Source organism: Excalfactoria chinensis, chromosome 4 (assembly GCF_039878825.1).
Source record: "Excalfactoria chinensis isolate bCotChi1 chromosome 4, bCotChi1.hap2, whole genome shotgun sequence".
Lineage (NCBI taxonomy): Eukaryota > Metazoa > Chordata > Aves > Galliformes > Phasianidae > Excalfactoria > Excalfactoria chinensis.
The window spans coordinates 1,551,173-1,568,055 of record NC_092828.1 but is presented as its reverse complement, the minus strand read 5'-3'; the positions used below and the strand labels follow the sequence as shown (position 1 = coordinate 1,568,055).

The 16,883-nt window shown below is 43.7% G+C and overlaps 1 protein-coding gene across 1 annotated transcript in view; it reads right to left on the bottom strand.

Annotated features, from left to right (window-relative positions):
• Positions 1-4,887: 4,887 nt before the first annotated feature.
• ALMS1 (ALMS1 centrosome and basal body associated protein) overlaps positions 4,888-16,883 on the bottom strand; it is a 47,418-nt gene continuing 35,422 nt past the window's right edge. The window contains exons 13-19 of the mRNA XM_072335712.1: positions 14,470-14,569; positions 13,043-13,222; positions 12,037-12,275; positions 11,257-11,440; positions 11,011-11,074; positions 8,288-8,387; positions 4,888-5,376 (exon numbers count right to left, since the gene is read on the bottom strand). Coding sequence (XP_072191813.1) covers positions 5,332-5,376; positions 8,288-8,387; positions 11,011-11,074; positions 11,257-11,440; positions 12,037-12,275; positions 13,043-13,222; positions 14,470-14,569 — 912 coding nt within the window. The 3' untranslated portion in view covers positions 4,888-5,331. The remainder of the gene's footprint in view (positions 5,377-8,287; positions 8,388-11,010; positions 11,075-11,256; positions 11,441-12,036; positions 12,276-13,042; positions 13,223-14,469; positions 14,570-16,883) is intronic.

Sequence of the window (16,883 nt, the reverse complement as noted above, 5' to 3'; positions counted from 1 at the left end):
AAGCTGCCCCAAGCATCTCTCTGGGCTGAGTCCCATAAAGCGATCCCCAAAGCCTGAAGGTGGTCTCCTACCGAAGGCTTCCCACGGCAGCCCTGAGACATGAAACACATCCAGAGTGATTCACACGTGAAGCATCTGCCCAAAGAGATGCTGTAACGTACAGTCATGGTGAAGTCATATCTGTTCAGTGTTTTACTTCCTCATTCCTCCATTCTCCCAGCAGAAGTCTCAGCCAGCACCAGAGCCCATTTGCCCTACACAAGCCTTAGGATCATAACGGACTGGGGTTATCCAGAGCTGCTCATAAAAAGCCTTTTTGTGCAATGGGACGCAGCCACAATCACTTGATATCTCTGCTGACAAAAGCCTACAGAAGCCAGGGCACCAAGCAGGGCTGCAGCTGGGTCAGGCCAACAAGCAGCTGAGGCTGCATGTGGGGATTTCTGTATCCCAGCCTAAGCCAAGAGCAGCACGTGTGGAAGCTCACTCACAGCCGTGGCATTAAGGCAGAGAACACTCCTTGGTGTTCCTTCCTGCCTGCCTGGCATTCATTCTTCATAGCCAAAGGAGGCAACCAGCATAGTGAGTTGGGCACAGGAGCTGCCCAGACACTCACACTTGGTCTTCTACCACTGCTAGGTCAGTATAAACATCTTTGCTATGAGCCTGCTAGGGATCCTCTTGCAAAAGATAAGGACTGCTGTAATGGAGTAAAGCAGCTCTACATCAATCAGAAAACTCTACACCTCGACAGATCTAATAAAGGTCTCCCTCTATCTGATTCCTTGTGTCCAACTAAAACAATTACACACTATCATCAACCAACCTCTTTGTGCACGAGCATTCAGGAGACCACAGAGCATATATGACACATCATGACTCCTCCAGCAGGTCTCAGAGCCCAACAAACACCCTCCTCTGGAGGAAGGTCAAGGCTGTCAAGCTTAGGAGTTGGTTCAAAGCCGGGCCGAGGCCAGCAACAAGCAGCATGAGGATCCTCCGTTGTAGAGGTGCTCAAGACCAGGTTGGATGGAGCCCTAAGCCGTTCTATGATTGTATGATTCTATGGCACACAACAAACCAAAGACCAAATGCAGAGTTGGAGAAGAAGTTGGAGTCTGCCCATTCTTTTGCATCAAGACGGCGAGTTCAAAGTCGCTTTAAAACAGCGATAACAAGACCAGGGTGCAGCTGATGGGCACAGAAATACCATGGGGCTGTTGAGGAAGAAAACCTCCTTCCCTATCAAGCCCCATTACAACCGTCCTCATCACCACAGAATTTGAGTGCCTTCCAGAGGCTTATTAATCAACGCAGCGTTCATTTGTCATGCGGAGGTCGTTCACCCTCCCACAGGGTCTAATTTGGCCCAGAGAACTCCGTTTATGTGCTGATGTAGGGAGAAAAATATTAAGAAAAGTCTGACTTTCAAGCCATGCTTGCGTGAAAGAGTCCTCCCTGTTTACCACAGCTCAGCCTGAATCTGTTCCTTAAGATCACGATGAGCGTGTCCAATGAGTTCAGGCTATACGCACGTACAGCCATCCAGCTGGCGAGCTAATAGATGCTGCATAAAGGAAGCAATGCATTCAAACCTTCTTCACTGCACTGAAGTTTGGTCCAGACTAACGAACAGGCAGGCAGGAAGCACTATTCCTTTTAATTAAGAATCTCATTTCAAGTGAATTATAAGTCCGGATGCTTTAACGGGTAAATGGAAGCAGCCAGCTCACCCATGTGCACAGGGCAAATCTCTCTCTTCAGTTTCTTCCTCTTCCGTTGCGTTGCCCTACAGGAGATCACACAACCACTATCGAATTGAGCACCAATAGTGTAGACAGGCAGAGAAGGAAACCATCCTCCATGACCCAACTGCATGCACCAGGCCATAAGGATGGCGTTTACAGTACAAAATGTAGAACTCGTGGAAACGAGGACAAGAGGAGAAACTGAAAGTGTTTTGGGAGGGCAAAGAGGCTTCTTGTTTTACAACGGGCACCTTTCAAAGCACAAGGGTGCTTTCTACAGCCTTTCCCCCACTGTTTCCTTGCCTCTGCCACCTGAGCACACATCCAGCCTTTCTCCTCGGGGTCAGTTTGGTGAGGGTACACACACAGCCAGTCCAGTGCCAAACATCAGCCATTATGTTAAATCAGTGATGAACGTGGTAAGTATGAATGATGACAGTATGAGATCAAAGCTGCTTTCGGTTTCTGGAGACAACTCAAAAGACAACCATGCTGCTTTTACCTCCCTTTATGAGATAGCAGTTGTGATAAGAGGACTGTTGGTAAGACTCAAACGCGTACTTGGCACCCACACATTAACTGTTGCATGGGGTGGGTATGGCAAATGCTGATCAAAGACCATTTCCGATTAACTCAAAACCAAAGCCTGCACCTCCGAGGTTCTAAAGAGCACAGTTCTGCCCACTTGAACTTCTACAGCTTGTCAGAATTTACCCTAAATGTCTTTGTGTAGCAGCGGATTAAGAAGAGATGACTCCACTCTGGAAGCAGCACAAGACAAGCATGATACCCTTGAGTTTCTGGAAAGATGTTTTCCCATTTTGGAACCGATGACTCCTAACTGTCAACAGCTTCTTTCCACAGATCTGTAAACACTGAATGCCTCTCATCCAACACGAGCTTTATCTGACCTGATGACAACAAGGAGTTGAAAGTGGAACGGACGTGAGTCATCTTTACTAGAAGCCATCATGAAGAAGCCATGAGAAGGACAGAGGATGGTGCAGCCCGAGGACTGAGCAGACTCAGCTCTTTGAACCTCATTGTAGACTTCATTTTCTGTCTGTAGAAATGGCAGCTTCTCCCAGGTTTCACTGGAATTCCTGGTGCTTTCACTTCTGCAAAGCACAGAGCATTTCCCTTACAGTACTTCAGAAGGAGCATTAACACTGTGCAGCCCAAAACAAGCATAAGAAAATGCAATCTGAAGACTGTGCCTATATACCGAAGCGTGTCTGAGTAGGAGATTTTAACAGAAGGAACCACTTCTCCCCAAGCAAAGGAAAAATGGTACAATGGTGGTTCCTCATTGTTGACAAATGAGGAAACAGCTCTTTCTCACTGCAGCTGCCATGCTGCAAAACTCCCAACACAGTGTACAGCATGAGGGTCACCATTGGGTTACTTTGGCAGTTGTTTTCTTGTTGTTCGTTCCTTTGTTTGAATTTCACAGCAGCTTTTTGTTTTGCAAGGTTTTACAATGCAGAAAACACGAGGAGCGCTACTCCAACCTGTTGGAACGGATCACCCTCCACCCTTCTTTGATTCGTATTTGATGGTTGACCTCCATGCTTTTGTTGAGGGAGCAACACGCAGGCACTCCACAGACGTATAAATAACTACCAGCTGTGTTATCCAAATGCAAGACGACTTACAAGCACATCCTGAGGCAGCAGTAGTGCCCATAGAGTGTTTTCTTTCCCGTCAGCTGAAAGTTTAAAGAGTGTTTAAGAAGCTAAGTGGCTTTAAATGAGCATACAGTGAGGCAGCGTCTCTCCTGACTTATCACAACTGCATTTCTTGTAGCAGGGAAAAAGCCTATTCATATGTAAATCAGGGAATCACAGGACAAGCTTTATACCAGCTATTTTAGCATCTTCTGCTTCAGCAGCTTTCAAAGCTAGCCCTGGAAAGAGAACTCAAAAACAAAGCAGCTTGCATCCAAACTGCATCCAAAGAGAAGGCTGTGGAGGGAGCAAATAGGTTAAAAACCAAAAAGAAGAGTTGGAAAACTGGAAAGGTGTAAGGATACAAGTCATTCTCAGAGCTCATTTATCACAGCTACGCGACACTATTATTTTCTGTACCACATTTTTAACTGCAGGGTTCTAAGACCAGACCAGTCACACCCTTCCAACTGATTTGCTTTTATGGTGGTTGGTTTTTCTCATGTTATTCTACTAAGCACACCCAGACATACTCTCAGACATTTATTTCCTTCTGTTAGAATAAAACAGCTGCTTTAACAGCCTGCGCTACCACCAGCACAGACCACAGCTTGAAAAATAACTATGCCAAATCTCTGACTGCTGTAATTTAGTGGGGTGTACTGACCTTCAAGGGTATCGCATTATTTCCCATCATTTTAAGATTTAATTCATTACATCCCAATGTGAACTGCAGGGGTTACTGGCCAAGGCCACCGCTGGATGGCTCAACCAGGGGTGAAACAAGAAGTTCTGGTGAAACAATTAGTTCTGTGAGATTTGTAGGGGACACGATGGGTCAAAACCATCTCAGTTGTGTCTCGCTCTACGCAGAAATTTACTCTCTTGCAGTTATTCCTCAAACTAAAATCGCTGTGAAGATTTTTAAGTACATAAAACTGCGTGGTACGAAAATAGGAAACCGCTGTTTGCAGGCACAGGTGAGCAGAAGACACCTCAGGTGCCTTTTCCTGTTTATACATCGCATTAACTCTTTTTGTGATGCAAACTGAAGTGAAACTGAGACTTCAGGCCTACCACCAAGAACCACAACCTTCATTTTTCACCTTCTGCCACTGTGATGCTCACAAAGTGCATAACCAAGTATCCCCGTGCATGCATATTCACAGGAGGGTTGGGCGCAATACCCTCCCCCCAGGCAAGCCTTCAAAACACCCAATATGATTAAAACAAAAACCTCAGATTAGATTCTCCTGGTTAACACAGAAAGATAGCAAACCAAGCAACAAGGAAACGGAGTCATGACTCCTTCAGGTACTGAAAACATCCAGCTTAAATAGGTGTCACAGGGATGCACAATAAGTTCTTAAGTTCTTGGCTGGGCAGAGCAGGGGTGGCTGCAGCATGGATTCTGTAGATGTTCTCTGTAAGGACAGCTAAGACACACTTCATGATTGCTACGACAGTTGCTACAAATGGTTTCGTTGTTTATTTATGGTTTGAGGGTTGGGGTTTCTTTTTTCAGTACAAAATGTTACAAATAAGTTGGCTACATCGAGATAGGAAATTAAAAATAAAAATAAATCCCTGTTAAAAAACTATTTAAAATATATATAAAATCGCTATTTCGATTACATAATTATAAATACATTATCAGCCAAGTACTTCCCAAAACTATATTTACTTTGGAAGTTCACAACACCACTACACACAGACATCATGTATTTAAAAACCTGTCATCTGCATCGACCCTTCAGTATCTTATAAATATGGCAAGATTGTATTAGGACAAGAAGACATAACTGAATTCCACAAAGCATATGTTGCACAATATTTGCTGCCTTATCTATTCCACATCAACCTCTCTGCAAGTTCGCTAAGCACGGCAGGCCTTTATTTGAAAGAGGAGATTCTTATCAGTTCCAGGGTACCTTCCTCCCCAAGACACGGTTGGTGATTTTCTGAAAGACAAGAAGTGGCACAGATCTGTATCAGCCCTCTAAAAATCACAAGCACAAACGTAGTGCTGATAAGAGCTCTGAACAGAATGCATCAGCAAGTAATACAGGGCTAAGGAACAACTCTTTGCACGTCTTTGGATAGCTAAAGCAGCCCTGCTGTTTCCCACTCAGCAGTATGGAAAACACAGGGTCATCCTGCTGTGGAAGTGGTCAGAAACAAACCTGGAGTGCTGGGAAGCACCTTGACATTAGCTGGTGGACATAACACCATGGAACAGTGCCCTTTAGTGCTGCAAACACCAGAAGTTTATATCTCCTAGAAGAATTAGATACACACATGAAAGAAAAAACATCATGAAGATGTCTCAGTGCTCCTTGGTCATAATCACACGAGATGTTAGAGCACTTCAGAGAAGCACTAATGCTGATTGTTCACCCCTGGCAGTACACAGCCTACATCTATTAACTAGGATATACAGAGTATACATGCTAATACTGTATATATACATATATATTTAAACATATAGAAAGCAAAGCCACTGATATGGGTCTCAGTGTGGAATCTGTCCCCACAACCACACCACGAAGCCTCTGAGCATCCCTTTCAGCTCTCAGTCCGCTCTGCAATCTGAACAGCAAACCCAGCTAGCAATGAGATGCTACCTACCCTCTTTGCTCCACTGCCAGGAAACAGCAACAAGACAAAGCAGAACCCAAAGGTGGTGCTGACAAGAGGGAAAACGTAGCCAAGGGGATGAAAAACAAACACTCAAAAAATACCACAGTGTAGCAACCAAGTGCAATTCAGTCTTATGGGTCTAGAAACATAACCCTTATCTTTTGAGGCAGTGACACCTTGTGGTTCCTATCTTGCATTGCCTCTAAAGGAAAAGGCCCATTCACACAAAGAGGGGAAAAAAACTACCTACTAAAAGGAAATTCTCAATGGAATTAAGAATGGAAAGAGATATGCTGCCTCCAGGGAGCGGTGTGTCCCACATAACAGCAGTTGTTGCTCACGCTGGAAACCCAAAGCTTTGTTTTCTCCTTGAGAAACTGCTGTGCACATTTCCCTTTCAAAGCACTGACAGGTGGTAACTGTACCTCTAAATATTGATGCAAGGATTTCATTGGCAAGTGATTCTTTAGCAAGTATTTGTCCATATCCAAACAGATGAGTGTGTGAAGATGTTTAATTCACCTCTTCCATTCCCAAGCATTAAACATCCTTGACCTGTGAGCCCTGGATGACCTGCAGAAACAGCATGAACCTGGTACTGCTAGCTAATCCCATCCTCAGAGCCAGCTGGACTGCAATAGATGGTTTCCTTCTTACATGTCTGCTCTTCTATCATCAGTGATGATGCCCCAGAGCCATGTTATATCATGGCCAATATGTGATGAATTTAGGATGTAAGTACACGTCATCATTATAACAAAGTGTTCAGCCACAGCTGCTGGGAGGAGAGAGTAAGCACTCGGTAACTGAGCAAAAACTCGTGCAGCAGTCTAAGTTAGCCCCATGTTCCTAGCTGTTTTGTTCCTGCTCCCTGTATTAACATTTATGGTTAACCTTCTGAGCTGCAGCCAGACCTGGAATGGCTGTGGCATGAGTACACTGTTCCCCAATCAAGATATCCAGTGCTTGTCTATCAAAACCCAAAGAGAGGACAACAGCATCATTAGGGACATGCCACGCCACTGAGCACTGACCTCTTCCAATCAACACCACACCTGTACATAAAACTTGAGATATTTCAGCACTTTCAGCACTGCCTGCATTTCTCATCTTTCAGTTTTTATGGACTTAAAGAGAAAGCAAAGCACGTGAATGCCCAAAACTGCTCAAAATGCAATATTATGTTGGTCAGCCAGAGATGCATTTCACAAAAGGGACTGCTGGGCCTAATCTGTTTTATCAGGATATTTATCACTGTATATATTTGTGCATTTCTGTGCAATAAATCAGATAAGGAAGTGCACAAAAGGGAGGTGACAAGGACAGAAGATTCTTCCTTCTTTCTCACTGTGATTAATCCAGGGCAGTCTTTCTGCCACAAGTAAAACCTGAGCTTAGCAGAGACACAAAGCACTTGTTCAACAACTTGGACAGACAAGGAGGAAGTGTTAACAGCAGCTGTTGGCTGGGACAGAAGCAGCTCCCTGCAGGGAAGTCACCACTATGGCAGAACAAGCCAGGATTCAGCAAAGCCCTACAGCAACCCAGCAAAATCAGCCCCATCGACTCCTTCTCCTGCTCACCAAAATCCTGGAGCCCTCACTTCATCTTTGGGCTGCTGTTGGTGGCATGGTGAGATTCTAGCAGAGGAAATCAACCTGCTGGTTAAGTGTTTGTGGTTCAAAGGCAGTCACACCCACACTGAGATAACAGCTCCTTCTGTGGCTCGCCAACCACAGCTGATCCCAGGCCCATCAGTGCCAGCACAGCAGCACTAAGCTATCAGCCAAACAAATGCTTATGGTGAAATCCACAGCCCCCAGAGCTAACAGATCACTATCAGTTCTGCCAGTTCTTCACTGCAAACAGATTAAGAAAGACAACTCCGGGCTGTATTAAGCACGGCTGCAAAGTTCACTATGAATACAGCAGGCTAAAGCCATCCACAGCAAGAGTGCCCATGAGTTAAACAGCAGCCTTCAACTCAAAGAGCTCTCTGTGGTATTAATACCATTCAACATGCTCCACAGCCTGCCTTGTTCTGCCATCACAACGCTGCACGTGGCCTTTTGTGTGCTTCCCACTTAGTCCCGTGCATCCTTGTTATTTTTCCCTACACACATGTAGGAGTGTGCAAATACTACAATGTTAGGATAACACTGATGGCCTCGAGGCAAAAAATAAACAGTATTCTAACATGTTTGAATGTGAATACCTGACCAGAACACTTACCATTTTGTACAGCTGTGCCTTCAGGCGGTTTGAGTTGTACTCAGCTTTTCTTTTTTCTTCCTCTCGTTTCTTCTGCACCTCTGGCAGCTGCTCATAGATCCTTGGTGTAAAGACAGATAGAAACAGTGACTTGGAGGGAACGAACTTATAGATAGAAAAAAACAACCTTCCTCTTTTTTTTCCCTTCATGTTCTGTTAAAGGCTCCTGGTCAGTCACATCAAAGGAAAACTTATTTGGGGGGGGTTTACCAACATGAGACATATGGAAAATGTGGAATATCCAGCAGTTGGGATACCAGAAATTCCCACATCATCCCTCCCTTTACACGTAGCGCCCTCCCTAAAAGCAGTATTTATAACACTGGACTGACCATACAGCTGATCTGATCACTCAGCTGCAAAAGGTAGTTTTAGTATCAGTGCAGAATAGCCTCATTGCTGTGAGGTTATACAGACTGAGTAGCGCACTTATCCATTAATAGCAACATCTCTGTGATGAGTGTAACTCGAATTCAGTTGTTCAAGCATCTTATCTGCCTTGTCTAAGTCAATGCTTTATCTGTTCCCCTGCTGAACTACTCCCACAGCAGAGACAAACAGCAAGGGATGCTCTGGAATCAAAATGAAGGTAGCTGGTGCTCCTTGCAGAGTCAGAGTGCTACTCTAGGCTGTTTTTACACGCTGTCACCTAAAGAAGGGGCTTAAGAGCTATAATGGAATAGCGGTGCTGACATTGCCTCCCTTAAATCTTCCTTTAAGATCACAGGGCTCAATTCATGACAGTGGTTGCCAAGGACCATAAAGCTTCGAAGAAAAGATTACAGCCTATATTGGAGGTGGATCTGAACCACGTTCAAAAACTCCAGTCTCATTATACTTAAAGATAGATACTATAACACTCCCCTTATGAAACAATGACTTGATAACGAGCAAAATAGGAGAAGGAAAGACCCTGTTACAACACTGCTAAGGTGTCCTCCGAGAGCCTGCTTCCTTCTTACGTCAATATGAAAACAGCTTTCCATAATTACTGCTCACTTGGAATATTTTAAACACATCTGTGCCTTCAACTCTCATTATCTGAAAGCGCCTTCACACATTCCATTTTGAACAGTGCAAATGAAATGAGCCCACCAGCCAGGAGAGAGGAGGGAGGGGTATCTTTGACAGCCGTGTTGGTCCCAGACTGGCATGAACAGTGATGGAGGCAAACGTGTCAGTTGGCACTGAGCTGCTATTTAGGCAGTAAGACCTGAGTGTCACTTCCATGTTTCAAAGGACAGAATAGAAGCTAGCGGGAAAACAAACTAGCAGGAAGGTGTCAGACAACACAATTAAATACGCAGAATCAAGGAAAGCAAAGAATCGAATCCAAATACTGATCAGAAAACATGAAGTAAATCACATTTGGATGCTTATTTTCCCATCTCTGACATCTTTCTGTAGGGCAGCAGAGGCTGACAGGTCTATGGAAGTGCTGCTGGAGGGGGGAAATGGGTATTTGGAGTTTTACTTTACTACTATATCACCCTTCTCTAACAGCTTTCACCATCCCAGGATGCCCCTCAGTGGAAGATCAAGGTTTACCACTCACTGATTCACCCCACCATCGAGATTATTTAAAGCAAGAAGCGGACAAGTCGGCATTATGGGTCAATTCATTGATAATAGTTTTCTTTAGCTGTGGCTAATTTACCATGTGAAATTCCATTTATACCCTTGCGGAGAAAAAGCAGAAGCTTCTGTACTCATTACAGGTAGGGATTTTTCAGAAGAATGGGAAGGAATAAATTACTTCTCAGATCCAACTGAGAGCTGGAGTATGACAGCAGGAAGAACAAAAAAGTGCCACCAAGTGTGACTGCCTGAATCAGTCTCCATAGAAATCCTGCTCATTTGGGTATTATGAAATCAAGTGTTTCTGAAAATAGTCGAGTTCAGACACATCGACCGCAAGGTCCGAGTGACCCGATTCCAAACCCTTCCATTTCAACTCAAACATGGATGTGTGTTCCTCAGGGAGCTGGCATATTTACCACTTCTGCCACCTCTTTATCAGTGCCCTAAAAATACTGTTAAATGTCAAAGGCCATTCAAATAAAACACCTTTTTTTTCCCTCCCAGAATATACAAAACAGGGTTTATTTTATATATTGTGTATTCCAATGGATAGTTTGGAGAATGACTGTGTCATTTAGGTTGGAATGGACCTCTGGAGGTCAATTAGTCCAACCTCCTGCTCAAAACAGGACTAACTCCAAGGCTAGATTGAGTTGCTCAGGCCTCATCCTGTCAACCCCTATTTCCAAGGATTGAGATTTTCCCATTTCTGTGGATCCCTGGTCCAGCATTTCATCACCCTCTTTGAGAGAAACATATTTCCGCATCTCTCTCCTTAATGGAACACGCATCTACTGCTGCTTACCCCATCACCACATTTAAAACCACACACTCCAGGGTCCAGCACCCTACATTTCATCTCCTTTTGGGATCCAGTACTTGGAAAGCTGTAGTGTTTGGACCACAGATACTGCAGCAGGATACATACATTTCTTTCAAAGCAGTTTAACTTCTAGGTTTTTATAAACAGGTGTTTTCTGACACTGATAAAGTGCCTATTTCTTGCACTGGAAAAGCTGATTTACCCCCAAACCGTCCCCCCACCCTCTTTTCTTCCCCAGATGCAATTCATCCTTCTTTCCTACTCATTTACTCAACCTTACCGTTTAGATCTTTGAACCATTTCACTCTTTGGAATTGCTCTTCTCTTTTCTTTCATCAGACAACCTAAATGGATAAGAAAACAATGGGTAGGTCTGCCGACCACAAAGAATCAACCTTATCCCTTCATGGACTTCAGGATTTTTATAGACAACATAAACGTAATTGAACGTTATTAAAAATACACACATAGAATGGGGAAATAAATGTATTTCTATAGAACATCAAGAGAAGAAACACAGAGGTACCTCTGTCGGCCAGCATGTGATTTGCATTCCTGTAACCCTTCCTTGTCTCTGGAGGATTAAAAAGCTCTTCTCGTTCAGACTGTAGTACACTCTGTATTCTCCTCTCCTCCATTACAAGCTTCAGGTGCTTCACACGCTCACCAGAGCGGGAGATGAAATCAGGGCGATGCACTGCAAGAGCCTCCTAAGATGAGATGACAAAACAAAATGTGAAGTGGCCAGACAGACTCCCTGCAATTGGAATAATCAAAACAGGAGAACAGGAATAGACACGATTGAGTTTAAAGGAACCTCCAAAGTGCACCTAAATAGAAACTACCCATTTAATTTCACTTGTTAGGGATAATTGTTACACAAATTATATATATACACTAAATATCTGTGGAAAAATACTGATGTATAGTGGTAACATCTGATTTGATCGGCAGCATACACTATATATGTACATGGATGAATATACATGCATACGCTGCTTGCACTGCATGAGTTAAAGCCCATTTTAACCACGCACTATGTACAACATACTATTATTTCTGCATGGAAGCAAGGATGAGTTGACATTACCTCTCCTATATTCCCTCCACATAGCTCTATTCAAGCAGATTACTATACTGTGCAAAGCCAGATTGCCACAAGCAAACGAGGCTGATGACCTCTCTTTGGTTGGGTTCTAGTAAATACAAAGTAGTGAGGATAAAGAAGAAAGAACGGGAATAAAAAAGTGCTTCCACAAGATTGAGCATCAGTGCTGAAGTCACAGAGATCCCAGCATGCCTTTACCTGCAGCGTAAGCTTCCCAAATGGCCGGGTGGGCCTGGTCTCAGCATCTCTTTCTGCAGGCTGAGTCACTTTGCTGCAATGCTGCTCTTGAAAGTTCTTCTCTCTCAGAGGCTCTCTCCAGGGCTTTGTGGTGGTGAATGGCTCAAACCAAGATGAACCAGGACCAGGGATGGAGTTGGAGCAGTTTTCTTTCCTAGATTCAAACTTCAAATCCTCTGCTTGGACAAACCATGAAATCCCTGTTGAAGAGACCGCAGGAGACAATGAAGATATGTAAACAATACATATGCCCCTCTTCTCACCTATAGCCCTTCACACCCAAGGTCTCGGCCAACACAATCCATACCTAACACTGCAATAAATACTCACTTCAGTTGCTACATTGATTTCAGTGTGACTTGGTGTCAGACACCTTTGGTGGTTTCAAAGAATTCCTTTGCCAGGTGTCAGTAAACCAGCAGGCCTCTATGAAATAACCCTTCAGGTAATGCACAAAATGGCTTCCTACATGCAAGCTCCTCTCTTTTTAGAAGGAATAGTTATCAGCAACAATATTGTGTCCAGTTGAAGCACTGCGTGCAAATTACAGCATCCGGTTACTCAGAACTTAACAGAACCTTTTATACTTTGAAAATCAAAACTAAGCATCTCCATAATTCCTATCTTATTCCTATTTCCTTGCCTTTTCGTCACCTTTGTTGGTAAAGTTACTTCTAGCAGCTTGGTTGAAGACGCCATCATAATAGGCTGTCAGAAAGTTCACTTGGCATGGCAAGCTTCCCTGCTTAAAATCCACTCATTAAAAAACAGAATAAAAACCGACAGAGACTAATTTGTGCTCTAGCTAATCCTCCTCACACATCTTGAGGATTGCTGTTAAGACGTAGAGCTTCTCTACTCTGCCTAAAGTATATTTTGGATTGACCTTGTGGTAAGTGCAGTCCGCTCCATTTTTTTTTGTCCTTTTCTCCATGAAAAAAATTGCCTGGCTGTCCCTTCTGCTTACCCTTGCTTCCTGCTGCCTGGTGATCTGTGACCGTACCATCTGACTCTCCAAAAATACCATGGACACGATGCCAGGGATCCCGCGGCCGTTGATTTGGCTGGATAGGTCTTGGGGTAGGAAAAGTCACACCAACGTCTCGAGTGTTTCTCTTCGTTGCGCCATTCACAATCTCCAAGTCTCCTGTAGTTTAAAACGAAGTAGTAATATCGATGAGCCAAGGTTAACTGTATGAGTTTCGATAGGGCCAAGTATCAGGTTCTGCATTTTGGTCGCAACAACTTAAGGCGACCCTACAATGTTTGTAAGTTTAGGTTGGATGTCAGGAAAAACTTCTTTACAGAAAGGGTTATTAAGCACTGGAATGGGCTGCCCAGGGAGGTGGTTGAGTCACCATACCTGGATGTGTTTAAAAACCATTTGGATGTGGTGCTCAGGGATGTGATTTAGCAGAGGGTTGTTAGTTGGGGTAGCGTGGTTAGGTTGTGGTTGGACTCAACGATGATCTTTGAGGTCTTTTCCAACCTGAGCAGTTCTATGATTCTACTCTAAAGCAGCTACAAGTACTTGAGCAGCAACGCCACAGTGCAGAGGGAGGCCTTCAATTTCCACTTCAAAGCTCAAGGGTCGCCTTCTTTACCTCTTTTCAAAATGCAAAATCTTCTATATTTCCACTTTAAGTTTAGGGGCAAATCTACAGTTACTTAAGATTGTTACTATATGTTAGTCCAAGTAAAATTGAAGAGGTGTAAACTTAGTCCCTCAGGCAAAATGCTGAGTGCATGTGTGTGTGTGTGTGTGTATATATATGTATAGGGGTGTGGGAGCCAAACTAACTATAGTCCCTGCTGGGGACCTCAGCAGAGACCTGAAAATCCAACTTCTACCCTATTGCTGAAAGACACAGTGGCAGGAATAAATACAGCTTTACGTTCAGGCCAAGAGAGATGCAGCTTTTTCTGGACCTGAATGCAAACTGCAGCAGATCAGGATGAGCTTATATTTTAAATAGGATATAACATCCAAAATATTACTAAGAGGAATATGAAACACTGCAGTTGGGAGCCTTCTGAAATAGCATATGCCCACAAAATACATTCTGTGAGCAACAGATGTCTTGCAGAGAAAACAATATACTAAAAAATAATATATATATATATATATATATATATACAGTTATTCCACCTTTATAGTTTAAATGGATAAGTTCAGATTAACAAAGCATAGCAGTGAGAAAGCTGGCTACTAGCAAAGCAGGCCAAGAAAGGGCTCGTTTGAATTAGAACATAACGCCTTTCTCTAATGTATCTGAAGTACTTTGCACGCTCATCCCAACCACAAGAAATCTACACCAGATGTTGGCAAATGGTTTCTAAGGAGACAAGAAGAAGCCAATGCACAAACTATCAGTTTGGAACCCAACAACTCACCTGCTTGGATACCTTTGTTTAACATCCGTGCGCGTCGCTTGTTACTGAGAGCTGAGCTTGGTCCCCAGGAACCGCTGCTTGTCAAAGCTGGATCCAATGCCTTCAAAAGGGGAAGAAAGAACAAACGTGCAAAAGAAAACATTTCAAACATCTGAAAACATAACTGAAATGACCTGAATGTGGATTTAAACAGCGAGAACTGTACCTTCGGACTAGTATTATTTACAAGGTTTAACACAGGCTGATCAGTGTCACTTATTGCTGTACCACATAACAGTCAGCCTTCATTTCATCCTCATGCACCAACATACTCCCAGCACCCTGTTCCAGTAAGAAGAGTACACGGTGCCTGTAGGCAAGAGTTTACTTGTGATCACACTCTGTACACTGCTGGGCATCCTCCAGTTATCTCATCCAAAGCTCAAGGATAAGCGTGGCATATCAAGACAATCCCTTTGCTACAGCAGGATCTGTTGGCTGTACTTTCAGGACAGATCACAAAGTGCAAAGTGGGAAGAAGGAGAGAAAAACCATCTGAATTGAATCCTATATTCCTACCCTCTGAAATCAAAAGCCTTTAAAGGTTGTGGGACTGTTGCGGGGACAAGCTGTCTTGGAAAAGTAACATGCTGCTTTGCAAATTCACCAAGAACTCCAGTTCTGCAACACTGGAGTGAAAGAGCCAAATCCTTTTGAAGCACGACAAGTTCTCTCACCCTTATAATCCTCAGCACACCCTATTCTCCAGGCAGAGAAAACCAAGCCCAAGGAAAACAAGAGGCAAGGGGCTCACAGTAAGAGCACAGCTTAGGCAAGGTGCCAGTTTCACGTCTTCAACATTCATGCAAACACAAGTTTCAGGAGTTTTAAGAGGAAGTTTTTCACCCAGAGGGTGGTGACGCACTGGAACAGGTTGCCCAAGGAGGCTGTGGATGCCCCATCCCTGCAGGCATTCAAGGCCAGGCTGGATGTGGCTCTGGGCAGCGTGGGGTGCTGGTTGGTGACCCTGTACATAGCAGGGGGTTGGAACTGGATGAGTGTTGTGGGCCTTTTCAACCCAGGCCATTGTGTGATTCTATGATTCCAGCCATAAAGACGGTAAGCAACAGGATTTTGATATCATAAATTAACTTCCAGTTGATGGTGTTGTAATTTCACAGACATTTCAAACGGATTGCACGATGTAATGCATCTGGTCTTCGAGCTCCTTCGTTTCTATAAAGCACAGAGAACGTTAATGCTTTATTAACAGCAATTAACCGACAGAGTTTCCCCAGGCTTCGAGCCCAGCGGTGCGGCACAGACCAATCCCTGCAACTCTGCTGAATTTCATTTTTAATTATGAAACAGATTTCCCTTCCTTTCTTTTTTTTTTCCTTGCTCCTAGCAATTAGTATCCTATTAGTAACTCATAGCGCCAGCCACAATGGAAATGAGCAGAGGCTTTTTAATTACCTTTTTATTGATCCTCTGCTATCACCACTTGAACGCAATGCACGGTTTCAACGTTTAAAGGAGGTGATTTTTACTCTCGCGCACGCCGACAAGAGCTGTTTTTTTTTAGCTTCATAAAACTATTACAGCTCTGATAGAGCACACCAGACAGACATAGGAGATATGCATCTCCCTTCAGAGAACAGATCTCAATTAGCACTCAAAAGGGGAAGACGCTATAAAGTTAAGAATGAGATAACCCATTTACATGCACATGCATATCAGCCTGCAGAAATAAATATAAGCAGCAATTTGGTACTGAATACTGACGTGCATGTTGCTATTTGGACTAGAAAACACAGCGCAGTGCTTTCAAAGCCCTTCAGCAGTTATATAGCACAACCTTTAGCTTTGTACCTGCTACCAGATGGCAGCTCGAAGTCTGCTTTAGAAATAAACAGAAACTGGAAGAGAGAAAAACCTTCTGGGATGGGTTCAGCATCTATAAATAAAGAAAGCAAGCTGCAATCGAGTTTGCCAGAAGTAGAGCTGACAACAGGCTCCCCCCCAAAAAACAACTGAGCACTTGTCTGAAAGATCTGTACAGTAGTGTCTCTGGGAATAGGGCTCCTGCTATAAATAAGTTATCTGAACCACGGATACATGAAATCAAACATTATCTGGATTCCTGCAGCGTATCACTGAATCTACCTACGCTTGGATTTTAAAACAAACGTTTGCGTTTTGCCATCGATTTTGTCTCAGCCTTACCTGAGGTGGGTCACATCTCTTTATACACATCAGCAGATCGTGGAATCATAGAATGGCCTGGGTTGAAAAGGATCACAGTGTTCATTTGGTTCCAATCCCCTGCTATTTGCACGGTCACCAACCAGCAGACCAAGCTGCCCAGAGCCACATCCAGCCTGGCCTTGAATGCCTCCAAGCATGATAAAAGATATCACTTTCTAAAAGCCATA